The sequence below is a fragment of the Notolepis coatsorum genome (genome assembly GCF_963971535.1).
Source record: "Notolepis coatsorum genome assembly, chromosome: 3".
In the NCBI taxonomy this organism is placed as follows: domain Eukaryota; kingdom Metazoa; phylum Chordata; class Actinopteri; order Aulopiformes; family Paralepididae; genus Notolepis; species Notolepis coatsorum.
Genome location: NC_140167.1, coordinates 6,886,568 through 6,912,775, shown reverse-complemented (window position 1 = coordinate 6,912,775; position 26,208 = coordinate 6,886,568). Strand labels below are relative to the sequence as shown.

The 26,208-nt window shown below is 42.9% G+C and overlaps 1 protein-coding gene and 1 pseudogene across 2 annotated transcripts in view; one reads left to right on the top strand and one right to left on the bottom strand.

Moving 5' to 3' along the window:
- gabrb1 (gamma-aminobutyric acid type A receptor subunit beta1) overlaps positions 1-10,566 on the bottom strand; it is a gene marked incomplete at both ends in the record, with an annotated part of 17,543 nt that extends 6,977 nt beyond the window's left edge. Inside the window, one exon of the mRNA XM_084310365.1 lies at positions 10,545-10,566. Within this exon, the coding sequence (XP_084166491.1) occupies positions 10,545-10,566 (22 nt within the window). The remainder of the gene's footprint in view (positions 1-10,544) is intronic.
- Positions 10,567-10,682: 116 nt separating this feature from the next.
- Positions 10,683-12,358, top strand: LOC311225159 (ankyrin repeat domain-containing protein SOWAHC-like; annotated as a pseudogene). Its single transcript has 3 exons — positions 10,683-10,694; positions 11,155-11,547; positions 11,991-12,358. The product of its transcript is annotated as an ankyrin repeat domain-containing protein SOWAHC-like (transcript).
- Positions 12,359-26,208: the final 13,850 nt, after the last annotated feature.

The window sequence follows — 26,208 nt, the reverse complement described above, 5'->3', positions numbered from 1 at the left end:
GGCTGTTCAGTATAATTAAGCTAACTCGGTCTCCATTGTCTTCTTAAACAACTGCCTGCATGCATGCTGTGTGCAATTAAAATATTATGGCACACCGAAATGATGTCGTTTCATGCAAAATATTAAGTGTTCGATATTGGGTCAAGTGCAAGTGTGAGTTATAGTGCAGGTAAACATGGCGTCGCCATGCGTGCATGCATGCTGTGTGCAATTAAAATATTATGGCACACCGAAATGATGTTGTTTGCAAAATATTAAGTGTTCGATATTGGGTCAAGTGCAAGTGTGAGTTATAGTGCAGGTAAACATGGCGTCGCCATGCGTGCATGCATGCTGTGTGCAATTAAAATATTATGGCACACCGAAATTATGTTGTTTCATGCAAAATATTAAGTGTTCGATATTGGGTCAAGTGCAAGTGTGAGTTATAGTGCAGGTAAACATGGCGTCGCCCTCGTGCGTGCCATGCATGTCAAGCCGCATCTCCATTTTAGGTTTGTTTGCACATTATGTCCTATTATCGGGTTTGAGGGAGATTAATTTGGTTAGGTTGAGTGTCATGCAGGCGTCGCGTCCTCATGGCATGCATGGTCGAAGCCACATATCTCCATTTCTTTGAGCTTGTAAATTGATGTTTGTAATAGATATATATTTTTGACAAAAGGAGGTTTGAGAGAGATATTAATTCACGCTCTCATTCATCTCCGCTCTCTCTCTCCCTCCCTCCCTCTCTCTCTATCTCCTCTCTCTCTCTATCTCCTCTCTCTCGCTCTCTCTATCTCCTCTCTCTCGCTCTCTCTCTATCTCCTTCTGATTGATGGTTAAACATTCAAACTGTGAAAATTATGATCATGTTTTTGTAAGCTAATATATAGTATGAACTTGTTATATTGAGTTGTAAGTTATTCTGGTATATGTTTCATGGAGGTCTAAACGTTGTATTTTTTCCCTTGCCTTTCAGGTAGCAAGTGCTGCTGGGAAATATTCAAATGAGCCAAACAGTAAGCTGATTATTTTTAAATATAAAAACACATTTGTGAGATGGGACTGTATCGTTGAGACCAGAACATAGTTTATTAATCTGTTTCCACAGAGCTCAGTTTTTTCTCATAGTTCCAATATGGTAGTCTGGCAGTGTAAATTGTGTGCAGCTTCTTTGACTTCTAGAATACAGTTATTTAAACACTACAGACTGCAACACAGCCACTTTTCCAGAGTCAGTCCTCTTCCATGCCTCCATACTGATTGTATCTGTAAATTTAAAACGCTAAATGCATTAAGTACTCATTTGTCAAGATATCATACTGCACAACTTAGCAGTAGACCAGAACAGAGTCTGAGCCCTGTGGTAATAAAATGCCCTTTGTGCGCATTTCGGGAACCCTTTTCTGAATCAATTTTCTTAAGTCATCTCAGAAAGCATTTAAAAAATAATGAAACAGTGACATGCCCATATAAGGATTGTAGCTATAGCACAAATGTTTACTCTTCATTCAATTGCCATAAAAACAGAGTACACCAATTAAGTCTTGCATCAGACTTAAAAGCTGTCGTTGTTGAGGATCCCCAAGACAGGATTTCTGAGGTCACTAGTGATTTGCATGAAGAATGTCCAGGCCAGAGCATAGAAGTGGTGGATGATGATGATCAATGTGACACTGACAATCTAAGAAATCAACTTAAAATGAACCTATCTTCCTTGTTCCTAAAGATGCAGGCTATCCTCCATGTCTCAAACACAGCTAACCCTACTGTCCCTACTGTCCATACTAACCCTACTAACCCTACTAACCCTACTGTCCCTACTGTCCCTACTGTCCCTACTAACCCTACTAACCCTACTGTCCCTACTAACCCTACTAACCCTACTGTCCCTACTAACCCTACTAACCCTACTGTCCCTACTAACCCTACTAACCCTACTAACCCTACTGTCCCTACTGTCCCTACTGTCCCTACTAACCCTACTGTCCCTACTAACCCTACTAACCCTACTGTCCCTACTAACCCTACTAACCCTACTGTCCCTACTAACCCTACTAACCCTAACCCTACTAACCCTACTGTCCCTACTAACTCTACTAACCCCTGCTGCATGTTTGGACCATGCGATTTGAGGCCAAGCACCGCTTTTTCAAAAGAGTGGTGCATGACACTCAAAACTTCAAAAATATCTTGAAGACGATGGCAATCAGACACCAACACATGATGGCATATCATCTTGCTTCACCATCATATTTCAAGCCAAAAACCCAGGCATCCAGGGTTGACTCTGTTCTGGTTTCATCTCTACCAGCAGTAGCTCAGGTACACATTAGAGGACACACAGTTAGTGACACAATCTACCAGACATCAAAGGTAACCATTGATGGCACAGACTATGTCTGTGGAATGTTTCTCTCCGTCAGAGTCAGTGGTGGACTGTCTACATTTAGCCAAATAGAACAGATCTACCTTGTGAATAACAAGGTTTCTTTTCTGTGTCGAGACTATGACTCCTGGTATATAGAACATCTTAGGTCCTATGAGCTGTCAACCACACAACCACATATGTCCATCTACCTACAGTCTGGTCTCAATGATACAGTCCCACTCTCAGCATATATGATCGATGGTCTGCTGCTGCTGCTGACTCCCAAGCGATTCATTCAAGTGAAACGGAAGGTGAATAGTTATTTTATTAATCGATTATTGTGTCTTTATTCACTTGTTGTGTAATTGACCAGTTTATATTCTGTATAAGTTCATATTCTGTATATGTTAATAATGACGCTTTCTGTGTTGTGTTTATGACTACTCCTTAGGTCCTTGAGCTGCTGTCTGTCGACCGGACCACATCTGTCCACTGTCCATCTACCTGCAGTCTGGTCACAACGATACAGTCCCACTCAGCATACAAGATCGATGGTCTGCTGCTGCTGCTGACTCCCAAGCGATTCATTCAAGTTTCCATAGCACAATGGCAGCTGCCTCCCCACAACCCATGATCCTTCGTGTTGTTGAGACAGACCGGGCTAGAAAATTAAAACTCAGTTCACGACCCGCCTCTGTTGATGCACTGGTCAAGATTATAAAAGAACAGTTGGAAATAGACCTTGACTTCAGTTTGCTGTATGAAGATCCAGACTTTGATGGGAAACTTACTTCCCTTGATGACATTACGGAATTGCCACAAAAAGCTGTTGTGCACATTTCACTTTCGCTCGACTCCAGCTCTCTCGCATCTACTGATATACTTTCAGATATGTCATCTCCAGAACGTCTAAGCAGATGGCCTCCAGGTCCTTTTCCAGTTCCTACATTTGCATTCGATGTTGAGCTGAAACTTAGAGACGGAAACAACGAATTTGAGAAGAACAAGAGACACCTTTAATGAGGGGCAGGTTCTTCTCAGTCTTCTTGACTTCTTCAGCAATTGTCTGCCTCAACTGCTCAAGCCTCAAGGAATCCTCTCCTTGGGGATAGTTGGGTAGGAAGTTTACTTCTGCTCGCTTGGGTCTTTTAATGTTGGAATGTGAAGGTTCGCCATCAGGATTGCTTCTACCTCTTCTTCCAGCATTTACAGTGACCTCCTCACATCCTGCCCGTCTCAGCTTGTTCCTGAAATTGCCCATCTTGAATTTGATGCTGTTCTTCCATCCATTGCAGCCGGTCTCAGATCCTGCTTCCTTCAAGCAGGGATGTTTGGCGACAAGAGCCGCAGAAGCCACTGCTATCTCTTCATCACTTAGATAAGCCTTGAAAGCATACATTGTAGATGCAAGCTTTTCTAAGATGTCGTGCTTTAGGTCTCTTGTCAAGCTGATGCAGACCACATTTGCCCTGCGCCGACAGACCATAGTGAAGTCCAGCCCACCAGTGAAAGAGCTCATGGACCTCTGGCCTGCTCTCAAAATGGAGTCTGAGGTAATGTAGATCAGCTCTCTCTTTCCTGTGTTAACATTTGGCACATTCTGTGTGTTTTAAAGTGAAACTTGTGATTCCTAAGCCTGGTTTATATAATCTAGCGGCGCATCTGCGTGTGTGTTCTGTGCGCCCCCGCGAGCTAGTCATCAGCGACCGATTCCGCAAAGCATGTAATGACATGGTTGACCAGAAATCCCGCCGTCATGCTCTGAAGCCCAAACCAAACAAAGTAAGAGATCCACCAAGTTGAAGTGACTAATATCAATTGATGTTGATATACTATATTGTCCTGCTGTTTTTAAATATAGGTGTATGCAGAGTTCCAGCTGATTACCAACCAGAACCTGCCCAACACATTCTACGCTAAGCTTGACCGCCATCTTCCTCGACTGATGACGTTATTCAGACAGAAGGCGCCCAAAACTGGGAACACAGCAGATGCTTTGGCTCACATTTTAAAAATCCACGATGAACAGGTGAATAGATTATTATACATGTCATAGGTCGAACCTCTGTAACATTGAACAGGTTCAATGATTCAAATGAGCTTTTGAATTTTACAATTAGTCCACCATTGTGTTTGCCATTTTTCTGATTGCATTAAAGATGTGAACATGTTATTTGTGGACATATCTGATTGGACTGTTTAAAATCCGCTTTGTTCAGTAAACATTTCCATATAATACAATTATTTTTCTTCTTCTTAATCTTACATCTTAATAGGAAATCCATGATGTTCACACCAGGCGTACCACTGTTCTCCATGCCCTGCCTGTGTATCTGCATGAGGAAGTCGCTGGATTTTTCAAAACCTGCACAGTGAGTCCGAGTGAAAATAATTTACAGTACAACTGTATATTAAGTGAACAGTTAATCAAAATGCTAAGTATCAGTCTTCCTTCCTTCCAGGTCTCCCTTGTGAAAGAGATATTTGATCTCGACGGGACTAACCTGGTTAAATAAAAATAACCTTCTCACCAAAAAAATTGTTCTAACTAAAATATAAACAACTTACAAACAAAACTCCATATACTTAGCTTTGTGCTGCACTTTGTAGAAACCATGGATTTATTTGTGATTATTATGTCTCTTTCATTCCTTCAGGACACGCCTGATGAGCCAGAGCTTCAGGGTGTTGCAGTGGCCCTCCTTACTGTCATCAGTGACCATGCATGACACAAGTCCAGTTCACTACCAGCCTGTGACAATCTCTGATTGGTGATTCCTTCCTGGTAATGTTTGGACTAATCTATGCACTACACCTCAGCTACCCCAAGGGACTTACCAACACTTTTGAATTCATTCAGAAGATTTTACTAGGTCTAGAAGCTGGTAAACTGTTGCCCAGGTTGCAGACTCTCAAGAATGACTTGATGATGCAATAATTTTTTTTTCTTCTGATTTTTCAATGGATTTTCTCCCCGTCCCAATTAGTCGTTGAATTCCCCCCCCCCCCCCCCCCCCTACCTGGTGCTGTATGCATGTTCTCCTACGAGTCGGTATAAGGGCGTCCCGAGTCGATCGCACGCTTCCCCCGAGACGTGCGCCGACAGCCAGTGACGTCTTTTCACTTGGCAGCGAGGGCTCTCATTGGTGAAGTGTAACACGTGGGAGGACACGCTATCTCCACCAAGTCCTGCCCCGCTTAGCAAGCGCAGAGACCTGACCTGTAGGCGTCGCTGTCCACAACGCCAGATTCCCACCCGCCAGCTTCCCCACCCCCTAATACTGCCGAATTGTATTAGTGTGAACGGCCAGCCAAGCTGGTGACAACGCAGGGAGTTGGATTCGAACACGCGAATCCAGTGTCTCCAGCGTTGGTGACGAATGCAATCTCCGCTACGTCACCTGACCGCTCTTGCATTAAACTTTTGAAGGTATTATTTTGACATGACAAGGAAATGAATACCTCACCCCACATCCTTCTTTCAGATGAGTTTCTATTCCTTACTGTAATCAGTGATCATGACACAAGTCCAGTTCACTACCAGCCTGTGACAATCTCTATTGTCATTGAAAGTCATATCATGATCAGCTTCCCCAGATTTGGTGATTCCTTCCTGTAATGTTTGGACTAATCTATGCACTACCCCAAAGCACTTACCAACACCTCAAAAGTGTGTCTATAGAAACTCATCTGAAATGTCTTGTCATGTCAAAATAATACCTTCAAAAGTTGCTGTACTACTTTGCAGATGTTCAGCCAATAGGTCCAAACTACTCAATGTACCTTGTTCTTTATTTTTTATGTAATATGTTTACATTTGAGAGTTTTACAGTTCGAATTTTCTTAACCGTCTATAGCTGGCATTATTGTAATTTCATCCAAGTAAGTTTTAGAGTTGAAAGAGTTTATCAGAATCTCAAAGGCAACATCCAAGTCCCAAACGTTTGTTTCTCGAGGAACAATAGGAGGCAATGGGCATAAATGCCACTCTGCTCTGACTGCTTCCATTGCTTGTAGGCAGTGGTAGAGTTAGTGTTCTCAGTACAGAGTACAAGGCGATATACCAGGAGCCATAAACGCAACACAGAAGCGTTATTATTAACATATACAGAATATGAACTTATACAGAATATGAACTGGTCAATTACACAACTAGAGTGAATAAAGACACAATAATTGATTAATAAAATAACTATTCACCATTAGCTGGACTCAGTTCCGTTTCACTTGAATGAATCGCTTGGGAGTCAGCAGCAGCAGACCATCGATCTTGTATGCTGAGAGTGGGACTGTATCCTTGAGACCTTGTAGGCAGTAGTATACTGCCCTGTCAAGGGCTAACCGCAGTAACTTGAAAAAAGTAAAAATTTAGTTATGAGTGAAATTGACCTTGTCAATAAATGTTTTATCTTGTGACCAAGTTTCAGATGTTAATGTCGCTCAGTTTTGGAGATATGGGGTTTTAAAAACTGCAGTAACTACAAAATCACACTCAAAACCCAGGCAGACCGCAGTAACTTCCAAACAGTGAAAAATGGCTTTAAAGTGTTTTGACTTGCCATCCAAAATGTGTTATAGGTAAATAGATGATAGTACCCAGATTTAACATGTATTAATGAAGTAATCTTTAGGCATACAAAAATATGACATAATTATTTTAATTAACCCCAAAAAAGCAGATATTGCACTCTGCTGCACGATTTCCTTAAATAATTATACAGGTAATGTACAGGCAAAGTGCAGTAACTTCAAATACAATGTTGTTTTCCCTCCAGCTTTCATAACTTAACCTAGCCATTTTGAAAATGAAATTTAATACCTGAATATATTGGAATGATGATGATCCAAATAAAATGGCTAGGTGAAGTTATGAAAGCTGGAGGGAAAACAACATTGCATTTGAAGTTACTGCACTTTGCCTGTACATTACCTGTATAATTATTTAAGGAAATCGTGCAGCAGAGTGCAGTATCTGCTTTTTTGGGGTTAATTAAAATAACTACGTCATATTTTTGTATGCCTAAAGATTACTTCATTAATACATGTTAAATCTGGGTACTATCATCTATCTACCTATAACACATTTTGGATGGCAAGTCAAAAAACTTTAAAGCCATTTTTCTCAGTTTCACTGTTTGGAAGTTACTGCGGTCTGCCTTGACAGGGCAGTATAGTTAGTGTACTGTATAGTGTTCTTAGTACAGAGTACTGTAGTGTTCTAGTTATCATTCTGCAAACATAGCCTGCTCTAAATGACGGATGGTGCCTCTGACATTCTGACTAACTCTTTCAATGAAAACACCATCTTGTTCCATGATACATCATGGAGCAAATACATGCAGCTGCATTTCCATATGTAGGTATGTGCACTATTAACAGTATTGCCAGCTGTATAGCATGTAATGTGGGTTGGTATTTTGGTTCCACATTGGCAGGACCCAATATACAGCACAACGTTTGTGAATTTTACATGTGCCAAGCGGATTGACAATTTTCAGATAATCTATACATTTTATTCTGTACTGTACATAGATACACTGTGTTATCCCAACGGTCACAATAGTTGCCGTCAACATGTTTGCTCATTCTATGACCACACTATACAAATTTGAGTAATTCAGCCAGGATGTAAACGGCTCTGGTCATGTGCACTGCACATATTGAGACCCTTTATTATTTCAACATTTGCTGGAAATACATTGATACATCATTCAGTAACATTTTCAGAGCCTTATAACAAACATTATTACACTATTGTGACCAGAGGGATTAAATGTGTAATATACATTACATTGTATGTACATGTTATAACATGCATGTATTTATTTTCTATATATATTTTCTATATATATATATTTTCAATTTTAACATTGCCATAATGTTGTAGAGGGCAACACAATGTTTTTGTAAGATAAATAGATGTATACTCTTTGAATAGAAATAAATATAAAGAGTTTGAAGTTGTAACACAATGTTTTTGTAAGATAAATAGTTTCGATGAAGAACAAAACCTCCTAAATGCATAAAAAAAAAGGGGAAAACTTCATATCTGCACTTTGCAAGGCACTAATACCTGGTCGGTATTGTTAACATATATAGTCCAAAAACAGTGTACGGTGTTTACAGTGTTATTGTACATTGCTAACATACAGATTATATATGTATACTCTTTTATACTCTTTGAATAGAAAAAAATAAAAGAGTTGTTTGAAGTTGATATAATGTGCTTGTGTAGTTATTTTTCTGTTAACTTTTTCACATGGATTTGAAAACTGAACCTTAAGTTATAGTAACTGCAAATATTTGAGTTGATTAACTTAAAAATTTGAGTTGATTAACTTAAAAGAAATGAGGCATGGGATGGCCTCAATGTCGTTGAGTTCTGTTAACTTAATCACATGGATTTAAGGTTGAACCTTAAGTCACAGTAACTGAACATATTTGAGTTGCCTCCACTTGAGAACCTTAAGTCACAGTAACTGAACATATTTGAACTGCCTTAACTGAGAACTGTAAGTCACAGTAACTGAACATATTTGAGTTGACACCACTTGAGAACCTTAAGTCACAGTAACTGAACATATTTGAACTGCCTTAACTGAGAACTGTGAGTCACAGTAACTGAACATATTTGAGTTGACACTACTTGAGAACCTTAAGTCACAGTAACTGAATATATTTGCATTGCCTTAACTGAGAACTGTAAGTCACAGTAACTGAACATATTTGAGTTGACACCACTTGAGAACCTTAAGTCACAGTAACTGAACATATTTGAACTGCCTTAACTGAGAACTGTAAGTCACAGTAACTGAACATATTTGAGTTGACACCACTTGAGAACCTTAAGTCACAGTAACTGAATATATTTGAATTGCCTTAACTGAGAACTGTAAGTCACAGTAACTGAACATATTTGAGTTGACACCACTTGAGAACCCTAAGTCACAGTAACTGAATATATTTGAATTGCCTTAACTGAGAACTGTAAGTCACAGTAACTGCACATATTTGAGTTGACACCACTTGAGAACCTTAAGTCACAGTAACTGAATATATTCGAATTGCCTTAACTGAGAACTGTAAGTCACAGTAACTGAACATATTTGAGTTGACACCACTTGAGAACATTAAGTCACAGTAACTGAATATATTTGAATTGCCTTAACTGAGAACTGTAAGTCACAGTAACTGAACATATTTGAGTTGACTCCACTTGAGAACTGTAAGTCAGAGTAACTGACCATATTTGATTTGACTTAACTGAGAACCTTAAGTCACAGTAACAGACCATATTTGAGTTGCCTTAACTGAGAATTGTAAGTCTTAGCCAACTGAAAACATTTGAGTTTATCAACTTAAAAAAATTGAGGCATGGGATGGCCTCAATTTTTTTAAGTTCTGGAAACTTATTCGGGTTTACAGTGTATCTATCTATCTATCTATCTATCTATCTATCTATCTATCTATCTATCTATCTATCTATCTATCTATCTATCTATCTATCTATCTATCTATCTATCTATCTATCTATCTATCTATCTATCTATCTATCTATCTATCTATCTATCTATCTATCTATCTATCTATCTATCTATCTATCTATCTATCTATCTATCTATCTATCTATCTATCTATCTATCTATCTATCTATCTATCTATCTAACTGTGCATCTTGGGAAGAAGGAAGAAAAAACGCTGCTTATTATATTATTACCGAGGCAAACGGCATTCACTGCAAAACAAGCACACTGTACACATATGGGCAGAAGACCAAATAAAACAGCTACTTGTGGGCACTCATAAAAACAACGTGGTGTACAAGTTGTTTAGCGAGAGGATGGTGGTAATGGGCTTCAATAGAACAATGGATCAATGCCACGTCAAAACTCGCCTCCGCTGATCTGGAGGGCTCGCAGTCCACACACAGACACACACACGCGCGCGCGCACACACACAGGCTCGCAGCCACACACACATTTCCACTGTCCAATAGACGAGCGCCCTTTTCGACCGTGTGACATTGTTCAGAAAGTTCGGTGCGCCTCACAAATTGCTATGTGAACGCAGACGAACCAAATGAAGAATGCAACAATGTTGCAACTTCACCACCAGAACCGCACCGAGTCCACCAAAACTATATGTGAAAGCGACCTTACTAACTTGCTAGTTGTTTCTCTGGGTCCCTCACATGTGACTGGCTGATGCAACATCCTGTCCTTGAGGTGGTTTCAAAATAAAAGTCCCACAATTGTGCTTTCTTGATGGTCGCCACAGATGATATTTCATAAAATTAACATATGCGGACAACATTCGTTTGTATATTATGATGGAACTATATGTGCAAATTAGGGCTGCACGATTAATCGTTTTTTAATCGAAATCGCGATTTGGAATGATGCAATTATCAAATCGCCAAGCCTGCAATTAATTTTTTTTTTTTTTTTTTTTTTTTTAACCAGGGAGTCCCATTGAGATACAAGATCTCCTTTGCAAGGTAGACCTGGCCAAGATGACAGCAATAACATTTGCAATACATCACACAGCAATAAAATGTGCGATACATCACACAAGAACATAATAAATGTGCATGTATACAATACATCACATGTAAACACAAAGCAGAATAGTCTACATGATAGTAAAAGTGTATAATACAGGGTAATACAGTAATTTTGGTAATAAGTAATAATAGTGTGTCTTTGCTCTGTATTCATTCATAGTGTGTCTTTGCTCTAGTCTGTATTAATTCATAGTGTCTTCGCTCTGTATTCATAGTGTCTTGGCTCTCTTGTCTCCAGGTCCGTCGGTCTCTGATCAACCGCGGCTCGCGGCTCCGGGACTCGGTGAGGAGTGACGGTGACTCCGCCTCACTCCTCTCTTCCTCAGCCACAGACGAGGACTGCGCCTCGGTCACCCTGGACCCCCTGGAGCACGAGTGGATGCTGTGTGCTTCCGACGGCCAGTGGGACAGCCTGCAGCCCTTGCTGGCCCTGGAGCCGAGCCTGGTCTCCAAGAGGGACTTTGTCACTGGGCTCACATGCCTCCACTGGGCAGCCAAGCGAGGCAACACTGAGCTGCTGTCTCAGCTGCTGACCTTCGCCAAAGAGAGCGCGGTGCCGGTGGACGTGAACGCACGTTCTGGCGCCGGGTACACTCCGCTGCATCTGGCCGCCATGCACGGACACACACAGGTTGGTGGGACAGTGATGACGGGGAGGGTGTTAGGTTGGCCTCCGCTCAACTGCCCCGCTATCTGCCCCTGAGTTCCCTTACCAGCCCCATGTCCCTTTTAGGTTAGAAGAACATTCACATTGTTTTTCATAGAGGCCCACAGGACACACGGAAATGGGTAGAATCCAGAGCTGTGGTCAGTTTTCTTTCAGTTGAATCAATCCAGAATGTTAACAGAAACAATTCATTATCTAACGATAGAGCATTACTTATCAGTTATTTTTATAGCTTGAATATGACAACCTTCTCACCTTTTCAATATTTGATTGAATTGAACATTGCCAGAATAATTTTTCATGTTCGCCTTATACTATAAAACTCTCCTCTTCTATATGCGAACAATTGGGTGATACTCTAATAAGACAATCTACAAAGTTCCCTGTTGGTGATCTGTGATTGACAGGTGGTGCGTGTGCTGGTGTCCAACTGGGAGGCGGACCCTGAGGCCAGAGACTACAGCGGGAGGCGGGCCGTCCAGTATCTCCCCCCGCCGCTGGCCGCAGGCCTGCAGGACGAGGGTGTGGTCACATCCCCGGGATCGGACACGGAGAACGCCGACAGCCACAGCGGCGGCGGGCGAGGATGGCGGTTTCCCAGAGTGCTCCAGGCGTGCACAGGAAGTCGTCCCTAAGCCGGCTGAACGCGCGGCTGCACCGCGGGCGCCACCGCACTCAGATCATCCACAGCGCCTCCTTCAGGGAGTCGGGGGAGGTGGACGAGCTCCCCGGCAGCCCCCTCCGAACCAGACCTCTCTCCAACCTGTTTGGATGAAGCTGCATCATTCTGATTAATCCACCCAATTAACACTAGAAACTGGTATCATTCTGATTAATCCACCCAATTAACACTAGAAACTGGTATCATTCTGATTAATCCACCCAATTAACACTAGAAACTGGTATCATTCTGATTAATCCACCCAATTAACACTAGAAACTGGTATCATTCTGATTAATCCACCCAATTAACACTAGAAACTGGTATCATTCTGATTAATCCACCCAATTAACACTAGAAACTGGTATCATTCTGATTAATCCACCCAATTAACACTAGAAACTGGTATCATTCTGATTAATCCACCCAATTAACACTAGAAACTGCCTGGTATCATTCTGGTATCATTCTAGAAACTCTGTGGATTAGTTTTGAAATATTTCTTCCTACCTGTGGGATTTTCTATTCTAAATTTTTAGATTCAAGGTACAATAAGAGTTCTATGAAGAGGCCTGGAACAAACCTCCATGACATGGGAGACATGGTTTTGCTTAAAATAAAAAAGTTTAGAAATCGCGTCAGTGGGAACTTAAACTCCCCACAAACTTTTCACTAACATGTTTACTTACAGGGAAGGGAAGTCAGTGCAGCCGTGTGTGAAACAGCACATAGGTTGGAACACGCCAGCATCATGGGAAATGCGCTTACCATCTTCTCCAGTGTCAGACAATAAGATAGATACCAGTTTCCTTTCTGTGCATTCAGTAGAAAAGTAAGTAAGTTGAACCTTTATTAATCCCCTTGGGGAAATCCATTCTCCGCATTTTGACCCATCCTAACTATTTAGGAGCAGTGCGGCGCCCAGGGACCAACTCCAGTTGTAATGCCAGTACCTTGTTCAAGGGCAATGACAGGAGTATTATATACCCAGCATGCATGTCTTTTATGGTGTGGGAGGAAACCGGAGTACCCGGAGGAAACCCACGCAAACACGGGGAGAACATGCAAAACCCAGAAAGGCCCCCTGCTGGGGTTTGAACCCAGGACCTTCTTGCTGTGAGCCAGCAGTGCACCACTGTGCCACCCTGCTAGCCTAGCTTGGCACAAATGAATGGAAGCAGATACCAGCTAGCCTAGCTGTTGGCCCTGAACGCCTCTCCCTGAGCTTTAGGCTAGGCTAGCTGATCCTAGCTAGATAGCTTTCTACTAAACGCAAGGAAACTAGTATGTACTGTATCTTCTTGTCTGACTCTGGAGAAGATGTTAAATGCATTTCCCACAATATTGACGTGTTCCTTTAAGACACAACATTTTATAAAACCACTACTAACCAAATACTATTTATACGCTCACTTTCTAGGTTTCAGTCCCATTGGATTGAAAGGTGCTGCCGAGCATTTTTCTTAGTGAATTAATACAATGTGAATGGAATACTTTTATTTAAGGGAATAGATTTTGTATTATTTAAACACTCTTAACCGCAGAATCGTTGTCCTAACAACTGTTTACGAGCATCCTCTTTGTATTTGCACTTTGTCACTTTGAAGATATTAGTTGTTAGTGAAGTTGGAGAGATTCTGATCTCCCATCGCAATTATATGTATATGGATTAGGTTTGTGTTCTAAACAGGAGGACGAGGCGGAACCATCAGATCTACACATTAGGGGCAATAGGGGGCATAAGAATTTTTTATAAAAAAGAGGAAATGTTGTTCTTTTCTGATATGTACTTCCGCATCTCATGGTATGTTGAGGTTTTCGACTGAAAGGAGATATATATATATATATATATATATATATATATATATATATATATATATATATATATATATATATATATATATATATATATATATATATATATATATATATATATATAATAACCTCGTTTACACGACAGCTAGTGTATGTGCGGGACGGATTATTTCTTATCGACGTACTAACTAAGCAGACTCGTACAATCGTACCCCCTACCCCCCAACCCAGTCAAATTATACTGCCAGCCTTTAAAAAACATCCATGCTTCTCTGTGGTACTGGATGGGCAAGGATTAGGGCTGGGTATCAAAAATTAAATACTTTTATGGTATCGACCAGTGGTGCAGTCGCGGTCACACCCGGTTACACGCCGTGTTACCAGATCACTGAGGCAGAAGTACGCGCGATCGCGCACGGATGTGTACTCGCGTGTACGCGCACACAAAAATGCGCTGTATCCATTCGTTGTGACTAGTACCCGGCCACCGTTTTACATAACAAAAAGCGCAGGTAGACTAAGTGTCTGGGTGTTGGCTATCTGAATGCATCTCCCCCTTCATTCTGTGTGACACAGGCAGTGGAGGTGAATACTAATGTGGCTCGGAATTCGTGATGGGGGGTCTACCTGCTTATGATATTGAACCAAGCGTCTGTGCTGCGCGCCAGCTTTCCACGCGCACATTCACACAAATAGAGAGCAAGAAGAGCTTGTATGATAGAAAGATTGCACTTGCGTATATGCGCTTGTGTGTGTGCGTGTGTGCGTGCGTGTGTGTATAAATCAGTTCTGTGCGCATGCACGTGCATGCGCGTGCACGTGGCGTGGCGTGTTACCAGTTCCCATATTACGACTGCACCACTGGTATCGACCGAATTGCTTCAATACTACTGAGTATCGAAAAATGCTGTGGTAGCGAAATGTGGTCTCGAACAACATTCGGCACCAAATTTGTTGTTAATCTCACCAGTGTCAGTGAGCCAATAAGTTTGTTCCAAGATATAACATTTCTTCTGTTCAACCACAATCCAAAATCATCCAACAAAGCCTCCAATTGCAAAGTGAGGTGTCGGTAAAAAAAAAAGTATTACCCAGGTAGTGGTATTGACACCATTATCAAACATTTGCAAACGATTCCCAGCCCTAACAAGGATTCAATTGTAGAATAGAAAAGTTTGCCCACACAGTATTTCTGCTCCAGGGAAATGTATTTCAGAGGACATTAATGCTGTGTGTGGGTCTACTTTAATTTAGCCATGCTGCCGTACCCTCCACCAGGGAAAGACACTAGTCTAGTGAAATATGACTTATGTGAATATGAATATAGCTGGACGTTAACTTTTCCTAATGACCGTAATGTACCTCAAATCCTTGTGCTCCGATCCGCTGACTTTGTCGTATTGCTGCTTTGTCCACAATCATTCATTCCATGGTGTTTCCGTAACAAAGGAACTAGAGTATGTATAGCTGGAATTATCACTTTTTCGACTGCATTCCTGAATATGTGAACCTGTTTCTGTTTTCCTTTACTCACAACACCAGTTGTAAATAACAAATGGTTAAGTGTTGGGCTGCTCACATTTTGATGCAGCTTAAGTGTCCTGAATGTCACATTTAGTGTTTGAGATTGTGAATTATCAAATGATAGGGCTTGATTATTCTACTATAGAAATATATTGTACAGATGTACTTGATGCCACATGAGGCTGAGCAGAGGAAATGTAAATGCTGTATACTGCCCGTTTGTCCGTCGATCGTCTTCTCTGTCTGATACAATTGTCTGTCCAAGACTGCAAACTTAAAGGGCTACTTTGCCTATTTTCTTTAACCTGAATCCTATCGTTCTGTTGCGAGGAGGACGTGATAACTGGCCATAAAGCCTTGGCTCGTTTAACAATATGCAAAATATGTGTACAGCCCTGTACTCATACTGAAGTTATTCTTGGTATATAATAGGTCTGATTGTGTAACGAATCGATTCCACGTCGCGCTGTGTGTGAGAGAGAGAAGGAGAGAGGGAGAGATCTGCCTGTGTTTGTAGACGGGCGAGTTTTGTTTCTAACTTTTCTATTTATATATTTAAGCATTACATCACACGCAGGAGTGGTTTGTGACCAATAAACCATGCCTAGGGGTGGTTGTTAGGCCCGAGGCGCAGCCGAGGGTCGTTAGACCCCCCTAGGCATGGTTTATTGGTCACAAATCACGACTGCACGTGGTGTAAAGCTTTTATACAACTGCCAGATTCATCCAACCTTATTTCTATACAATAAACACACATTAATCGAAGATTTATTGAAAAAACCATCCGCCAGAAAAAGTAGTTCCCACAACTCCATGTGGAAGCAGCTTGAAGTGCATCCAACCAAACTAACACATCCAACTGTGTATTATTGGAATGATTGAGAGAAGTTGCCTCATGTGGAAGCAGCTTGAAGTGCATCCAACCAACTAACACATCCAACTGTGTATTATTGGAATGATTGATTGAAAATTTATTAAAACGTTTTCTTTGCCCTATAGGAAAAAAACGTTTTCTTCGCCCTATTTTTTTATTTATTTCTTTTAGCCTAAACTTAACCAGTTGGAAACCAGGGGTACAGTAATAAAATTAGCAATCAACCAATCAATCAATTCAATAGACCATGCTCACTTAAAACAGCGCTGCTTCTCTCTCAGTCTGACTCCCCCGCTGTTGCAGACAGGAGTGTGTGTGTGTGTGTGTGCGTGTGTGTGTGTGTGTGTGTGTGTGTGTGTGTGTGTCACAGTGTGTGTGTGCGTGTGTGTGTGTATGTGTGTGTGTGTGTGTGTGTGTGTGTGTGTATGTGTGTGTTTGTGGGTACGCCAGCGTCGGACAGTGTGAGAGAGAACGCTGCAGTCGGAAAGTAGGAAGGAAGAAATTTAAATCAATCAATTAATCTATCAATCAATCCGCGATTTTTCTTTTGTTCTAGATTGAGTCAAGACCCATCAATTACATCATCCAACATTGTTTAAAATACTAACACGTTCCCCTTGACAGAATCGCTTTATATTTAGTCGTTATGACGCTATCAACATATCCATTTGTTAAAGATTATTGTCCGCCATCTTGTTTTTTCCGACGGAGTGATCCGGCGGAGTGATGTGATTCGGTGGTGGGCGGGTCCTGGGACCAGGAGCGTGGATTATGAAGGATACATACGTGTAAATGGACTGTTTCAGCCAATCAGAATAGAGAAATTTGCATGCCGTTGTATAATGTGTTTCAAGTTGTGAATTAGAGTCTAGACTATACTTTATTTGACTGGTTGTGTGTTGTTGTAGTAACAGCTGAGCGACTCGTTCATAAGAGCCGATTCATTGCCGTGAGCGTGAGTCGAATCACGAGTGTTGCGTGGTACTGTACTGTACAAAATATTTGGTATAGCGCCCCTAGTGGCGAAAACCCACCGGCCGCCACTGACCTATAGACATATCCCGTGTCTCGAGAGCTCTGCCGCATCGGCCTCTGAGAAGTGGATGACGTCACCCTGCAGAGACCTCTACTGACCTGCCCCCTCACTAGGAGTCTTCAACTTTCCTTGAGTCGGGCTATAGTTGAGAAAATGGTATCTGGAAGTCTGCTCCCCTTGTTATCCAGCAGGGCTTCTTGGGGAGCCACTGTGGCCGAGCTCTAAAAACACAACACATTGATTGAAGTTTGAATCAGAACAACATAACTGGACCACATACCACTTTAACATAACCTTTATTCAGAGCAGCATAACGACCACATACCACTTTAACAACCTTTATTCAGAGCAGCATAACTGGACCACATACCACTTTAACATAACCTTTATTCAGAGCAGCATAACTGGACCACATACCACTTTAACATAACCTTTATTCAGAGCAGCATAACTGGACCACATACCACTTTAACATAACCTTTATTCAGAGCAGCATAACTGGACCACATACCACTTTAACATAACCTTTATTCAGAGCAGCATAACTGGACCACATACCACTTTAACATAACCTTTATTCAGAGCAGCATAACTGGACCACATACCACTTTAACATAGCCTTTAGAGGTCAATGGATCATGGCTTGAATGATCCCAAGCACTGGAATACACAAGCATCATGTAGAATGCATAATGGGGGACTTTTACTTTTATCAGACTACTATTCTATCTGGGTATTTCTACTTTTACTTACAGTAAGTAAATTAACTGTACTTCTTCCACCACTGCCCATGTCCCCATCACAAGAGAATGATAGGATTAAAGTTAGAAATCAGCTAAATGCTTCTTTAAATGATGTGAAAAAGCCTGAGCCATTGTTATCTTTCCTCCCTTTACTCATCTCTCTTACCCCCCTCTCTCTTTCTCTCTCCCCCCTCTCTCTGATTCTTGTTTTGGAAATAAAGCAATAATTGTTTTCTGAAAACTAAGCCTATATGAAGTCTGTGAGCAAACATTTTGCACAATGATGGTGGTATAAAGAAATTATGATGGTAAAGAAAAAACCACATCACGTGTTAGTATTGTTATTGTTTGTATATAAACACATCCCATGTTAGTATTGTTTCTATGTACACACATCACATGTTAGTATGCACCATACTGTATGTATATTGTTATTATTAAATAATGGCATGCTAAAAATGAAATGCAAGGTTAAAAATTCCTCTTCCTGTCATTAGGACTCAGGGGAGGTTGTTTATAAACCCAACCCTATAACCTTGACCTCACGCCTAACCCTAACCTGAACTAGAGATACCTAGTCAAAACAATGCCACTTTGGGGCGAAATTGCGTGAAAATAGGGAGCCCCACCTGACATTCATAATGAAACAAACAACAACCTCTTCTAGTTAAAAAAAAACAAGATTCCTTTTTTTTACCTTTTTTATTTACAGAGGGTTGCCGGTTTGAAAACCCATATCAGGCTGGATTAAAATATGGTTGGGGGAAGTGAATGAGAACTGCCCCCCCCCCCCCCGTCTATTACACTGTGGCTGTGCTGGGCAGCTCCAGGTGTGAGTAAGGAGCATAAAGCAGGGCATACCATCTAAATGCTTAGTCAAACATCCCTGGATAAATGGAGGTTAAAATGGACCCTAGAGTCATGAAACATGACATTACCATGTATAATTAAGATTCAAGCAAAGTGTTTTCATGTGACAGCAGTGAAAGGGTTGTCCCTGCCGCGTGATACTGTATAATTGATGAGCTGATGGTCCCCCCACATATGCCTGAGTTACTTAGTCAGCCTGTCATTCAGTGTCCATGGCTTTGTATCCACAGTCTGCTCCATGAAACACTGCACCTGTTAAATCCACTGCCAACACCTGTTACATGATGTTCATGTTTGTGTGTGTGTGTGCGTGTGCGCGTGTGTGTACGTGTGTGTTTGTCTGGGCGAACCTTCCTACCTGCAAGCATCCAAACGTCTGTGTGTGTGTGTGTGTGTGTGTGTGTGTGTGTGTGTGTGTGTGTGTGTGTGTGTGTGTGTGTGTGTGTGTGTGTGTGTGTGTGTGTGTGTGTGTGTGTGTGTGTGTGTGTGTGTGTGTGTGTGTGTGTGTGTGTGTGTGTGTGTGTGTGTGTGTGTGTGTGTGTGTGTGTGTGTGTGTGTGAGAGAGAGAGAGAGAGAGATGGGGGGGGGGGGTTAATGCATGGACTTTGTGTCCATCATTCCATGAAGAGTACAGCAATGTTAAGAGAAAATACTAAGAAAATGTCAAGATGGACATACACCGCACACAGACCATGATCCTCCACAACGAGTTAATTTAGACTGTGAGACGAATGCTCACAGCAGTGCATCAGGACCATCACTCGGTATAAAGGCAGCTGGCGTGAGATACAGGTTCTCATCCATATAGTACGTGTATAACACTGGATGACATTTTGTAGATAAGCAGATAAGCACATTACCACGCGCCATGAAAGAACATTCTGTTCCATACACTGACACAGTTTACCTACAGTAGGCCTACAGTTGATACGGATATCGTCGTGTTGACCCTTTACTTTTTCCATTTGGACTTTTCCATTTAGATTTTCCATTTAGATTTGTGCATTTATGCAGCTAAGCCTCTTACTCAAAGTGACACAGTAAGCAAAAATATCTAAATCTGTCAGCGCTGTATAAATATCATGCAAGTAGCCTGATGATGAGAGCAAGGGACAAAACAATGCAATGCTAAAGTCAAGACTAGAACAGAAGGATAGCACTGTTCTGTTTCGAGGACAGTTCTGCTTCTCGTCACACTATCATCTGTACTCAAGAGATTTATTGAGGCCATCATAAAGGGTCAAGAAGTACATATATTATCTATAGCTCCATAGTCCCTACGAAGGTGCCTCAGGCAGCGTATAGTGCTGGACAGGGCAGTACCGAGAGGCAGCCTGGCTGTAGAGCACTGACCTACATACACACTGAGGGGAATAATGTCTATTATGTAAATTCCTCTGCCATCTTTTCAGGGACACCGTGCCAACTTTTTAGCCTGGGGGTTTCCACCACTGAACTGATTCTCTCTCTCTTTCTCTCTCTCTGAAAATAGTTAAGTGATTCAAACTCAGATCTCAAATACAGTAGAATTGGTAAGTGCATCAAAAAAGAATCCAAGGCATTTTTTTACTTTTGGAAGATTGCCATGGATTTGCTTTTTCCATTTTTTGATGCATTTCCCACTCCTTGGACCAAAGAGCACCTTCATACAGCTTTGCTTCACCAGCATTTGAACACTGTAGCCCTCCTCTATATCTTAGAATTAGGAACACAGGGGCTAGCTGGTTAGCACAGGACTTGAGTATGCGTCCTGTTATTCCATCTGGGCCAGCCGCCTTCCTGGTGTTCACCTGCATAAATGCTCTTCTCACACTGTGTACCGTCAATGAGAGAGCGTCCCCGCCCCCCCGCGGATGCCCCCCCCCCCCTCCACAACAGCCGGCGCACCAGTGACGTCACTAGCCGTTGGGCTAGCAGTGCCACTGTTTGCACCAAACCGCGCGTAAAAGGTGTTGAGCTGGTCCGCAAGGGAGGCGTCGTCGCTCCCCATTGAGGGGGCGCTGACTTTGTAGTCAGTTATAGCCCTCAGGTTAGGGCTGAAGCTACAAGCTTGTAAATGTCCTAACCCAGTGCATCATCTTAAATTTATCGTTGATGTTCATTATCAACCAAAATAAAACTAAAAGATAATAATCATTCAAAACAAACAATCAAACATTTTAACAATTGATCTAATTAATTTGATAAAAAAAAACACATGGCTAGCCACCATGAATGAATTTATTCACACACACACACACACACACACACACACACACACACACACACACACACACACACACACACACACACACACACACACACACACACACACACACACACACACACACACACACACACACACACACACACACACACACACACACACACACACACACACACACACACACACACACATGTGAAAACAAACGACAAAATTGTGTGCATGTGCCAGGTCTCCCAAGAAGCTATTTAAAGCTTTTGGAGGGAGCCTGATCACAAATATAAACAAAATATAAACAAAATATAAACAAACAAAAACATAGAACTTGGGTAGGCTTACACACCTACCTACTAACAGACATACAACATAGATACATAAATACAGACCATTTATATACCTAAGTATGGATTTTATTTAGAGATATGATTTAAGCAGTTCCTCTTTCTGTGATTTTTTTTAAGGTTGTGAAGGATTTTGACAGTTTCAGACTCTCGTCGAGCTGGTTCCAGATCTGCGGGCCCCTGCATGCTATGCTTAGGCACATTTGAGTTTTCTCCTCTTGCCAAAGATAAGATGCCTATTTCTTGTGTTGTGGATGTGCACGGCATACTTCTCAATAATACGTTGTTTGTACTTCCTTTTGAAATTAGCAGTATTATTTCTTTCTTTTAACTCCTCTGGTAGACTATTCCACAACTTCACCCCACAGACAGATATGCACAATGCTTTTTATAGTGGTGTGTAGTCGGCTGTTTTAAGTTAAAGGGGAACTATTTGACTATTTCTTTCACTATTTGGGCACTTTTACACAATTCCTGTGAGTTTATGGAACACCTCTGTAATTAAAAGAAAATTTTAATTCATTGTTTTGTATTTCTAATCAAGTACTCAAAAACAGCATTTTTCTACCTCAAGATCTTAAGCCGCTTTGAGCTGATGTGGCATGGCGTGCATGGGCCTGATGCTACACAGCCACATTATCATGCAGCTGAGTCTCTCTGACATCACAGATCTTCAGATGACTCAGTTCAGTGAGGGTGAATATTGTGAGAGGAGAATTGGAAGAATGCGCCAATATGAGAATTAGAGACATAGATCATATTAATATAAGTCCACATAGCTAGGAAACAATGCTAAACACTGAAAAGGTCATTTATAAGATAGTTCCCCTTTAAGTCTCCCTCTTAAATTATATCCCCCTTCTCCATCTATGAAAATCTTTTGGATGTTGCCCGGTAGTAAATTATGTCTTGCTTTATACACCATTTGTGCAGTGTTAAATTCCACTAAATCCCTACATTTCAGTGTCTGTGATTTAAAAAGAAAACAGTCCATTGGTGTGTTCATAATATCCTACATTATTCACTATTCTGATTGCTCTTTTTTACATGGTAATTATTGCCTGTAGGGTGCTCTTGTAGGTATTACCCCAAACCTGGCAGAATGAGCATGCAGTACAGTGTATACAGTGATTGATGGTTCAGAATGTGCCTAGTGTTTCCCAGTATTCCAACACTCCTTGCTAACTTTGACAACCTAGGATGGCTTAGAGTAGACGACAGAGTACAACTTGCAATGGGCCTGGTCTACAAGATACACTACATGACTAAGGTACCCATGTACATTTCAAAATACTTCCCAAAGGTCAGTGAATAGCACGACCACAACACCAGCGGGAGCTCCACAAATCATGTTAAACCCAGATTCGGCTCAAACAAGGGACTAAACACGTTTCGCAATTATGCCACATCAATGTGGAACGCCCTACCCAAAGCTGTAAAGGAATGTGAATCACTACCCACTTTCAAAACCACTCTCAAAGAGCACCTACGGGAGACTGCTATTCTAAACTGGCCCCTGTAAATGTCCTAACCCAACCCCCTCCAATGTACAGTAAATGTCCTAACCCAACCCCCTCCAATGTACAGTTACCCCCCACCCCGCCTACCCAACCCCCCCCCCCCCCCAACCCCACCTCCTCCAATGTACAGTTTCTTCGTCAAATGTATATACTCTCTTTTTTAGACTCTTTTTTATATCACAAACAGTACTGTATTTGTAAATCTGGTATGTCATAAATGTATAGATGTAGCAGTACTGTCTATCTGTATGTCATCTATGTCATATATGTTATGACCCTGATGTAAACAAGACAAAAGTCTTTCTCTGGTCTGCATCCCCTTAACAATTGTGTGTATTGAGCTGTACTGTATTGTACCCATTCTGCAATCTGTTAATACAATTTTCAATCAATCAATTCAATCAAACTTAGACCTGACATGGTTGACATGGGGTTTCTGTTATGGTTTGACACCGACCCCAAACGCAACGACACACGAGAGTAGATTCAGAGTTGCCAAAAACAAGGGCTTGTTTATTTACACTAAATAAACAGCATAGACTTGGTAGAGATCAAACAAAGACTGGAATACAAGCATGGAAGAATGTTGCTGCTCTGCAGCTTCTCCCGGGATGGTAGTCTGGGGAAGCAGACGATGACGTCAGAGCCGCTCTGCAGACTTCTCTCGGCAGAATCTCCGAGGTGGTAGCGGGACCGAGAGGGAGAGAGGGAGCGAGTTAGCTCAGAGTGCAGTTGGAACAGAGCAGGTGACAGGAGAGGTGACTTGTACCCAAAAACAGAGTAATCCAAGTGACTGAATCTTCGGTGTATATACACACTGTGAGTAACGTCCCAAACACAATTCCACGTGATAGAAATCTTCGGTGCAAAATAAACACTGTGAGCGAAGTCCCAAAATACAATTCCAAGTGATAATATCTTCGGTGTGTAAACACACAGTGAGCGATGTTAAGGCCAAAATATTATCCCAATGAAACAATCCAAAAAGGCTGAACGCTGGGTGAGGGACTGTCTGATAAAAAGCAGGAAATCTTCAGTGTTATATAAACACACGAAAAACGGATAGGATCAAAGACAGTCATAAAAACTCACCCAGGCGCTGTGCGTAAAGAGCGTTGGAACAAAACGGAGCGAGCGCATCGCCACGGGAAACGGGTGTCCAAGAGGAATACTTCTTGAATATCCTGGAGGCAAAGCACAGGGAAAAACAGCAGGCAAGGTAGGAACGGCGAATGCAACTGAAATATCAAAACGATCCAACAAAACTTGAATGGGGAAACGGGGTATAAATAATCAGGGAATGCTTAATTGACAAGCAGTGACAGCTGAGGGATGTGATTGACAAGCGTGTGGTTGGGGGAGCACCAATCAACGACGTCTATGGGAAGAAGCGTGTGAATAGGGGAATGCAATGATTAACAGAAAACAAAAGGAAAAACAGAGCGAGTAGGCTTAAAGGAACAGAGCGAGTAAGTGAGCAAAGGACAAAAACCTCACAGTACCCCCCCCTCCACGGGAGCCACCCGGCGACCAGGCCGACCCGGCTCGTCAGGATGGGCACGATGGAAGTCAGTGATCAAGCTGGGATCCACGATGAGCTGCCGGGAGACCCAGCTCCGCTCCTCAGGGCCGTAACCCTCCCAGTCCACCAGGTATTGGAACCCCCGACCCCGCCGACGAACGCCCATCAACCGGCGGACCTGCCACTGGGGGTGACCATCCACCAACACGGGAGGCGGAGGATCAGGAGCTGGAGGCATCAGGCGACTGAGGGAGACGGGCTTAACCCGGGAGACATGGAACACGGGGTGAATGTGCATGGACGCAGGAAGTTTCAGGCGCAGGGCCGCCGGACTGAGTACCTTCAGGACCTCGAAAGGTCCGACGAAACGGGGGTTGAGCTTCTTGGCCGAGGACCGAAGCGGGAGGTCCTTCGCGGAGAGCCACACCCTCTGCCCAGGGTGGTAAGTCGGCGCAGGAACCCGGCGCCGGTCGGCCCCACGACAGGCGCGCTCAGATGTCCGGAGCAGCGCGGTCCTGGTGATCTCCCAAACTCGTCGGCAGCGGTCGAGGTGGACCTGTACGGAGGGAACTGCCACTTCCGCCTCCTGTGCGGGGAAAAGAGGGGGTTGGTAGCCCAGGGAAACTTCAAATGGTGAGAGGCCGGTGGCGGAACTGACCATTGAATTGATGGAGTACTCAACCCAGGGAAGGAAACGGCTCCAGGATGCCGGTCTCTCGGCTGCCACACACCGAAGAGCAGACTCCACGCTCTGGTTCATCCTCTCCGTCTGTCCGTTAGTCTGGGGGTGATAACCAGAGGAAAGACTGACCGTCGCCCCCAATCCCTTGCAAAAGGCCCGCCATACCTGGGAGGTGAACTGGGGCCCCCGGTCAGAGACGATGTCCTGGGGAAACCCATGAAGGCGGAACACGTGGTGAGTCATGAGGTCCGCCGTCTCGGCCGCCGAGGGAAGTTTGGAAAGGGCCACGAGGTGAACCCCCTTTCTGAATCGATCCACCACGGTCAGAAGGCAAGTGTTCCCCTGGGAGGAGGGAAGACCTGTGACGAAGTCTAGCGCCACATGTGACCAAGGACGGCTTGGAACGGGAAGTGGCTGTAAGAGCCCGGAGGGTGCCTGGTGCGAGGCCTTGCTGCGGGCACAGACCGCGCAGGCCAATACGAACTCCTTGACGTCGTTCCGCATGGTGGGCCACCAGAAACGACGAGCCAGGAAGGAGAACGTGCGATGGACGCCCGGGTGGCAGGCGAACCGGCTGGTATGGCCCCAAAGCAGCACCCGGGACCGGACAGAGTCGGGGACGAAGAGACGATGAATCGGAACGTTGCTTGGAGCACGCTGGAAGCGTAGGGCACGTCTAACCACACCCTCGATGCCCAAGGTGATGACTCCAACCACCCGGGCCTCCGGGAGGATGGGAGTCGGGTCCTCAGAGGGTGGAGCCCCCATGGAGTGTAACCGGGACAGGGAGTCGGCCTTCGTGTTGCGGGAACCGGGACGGAAGGTCAGCGAGAA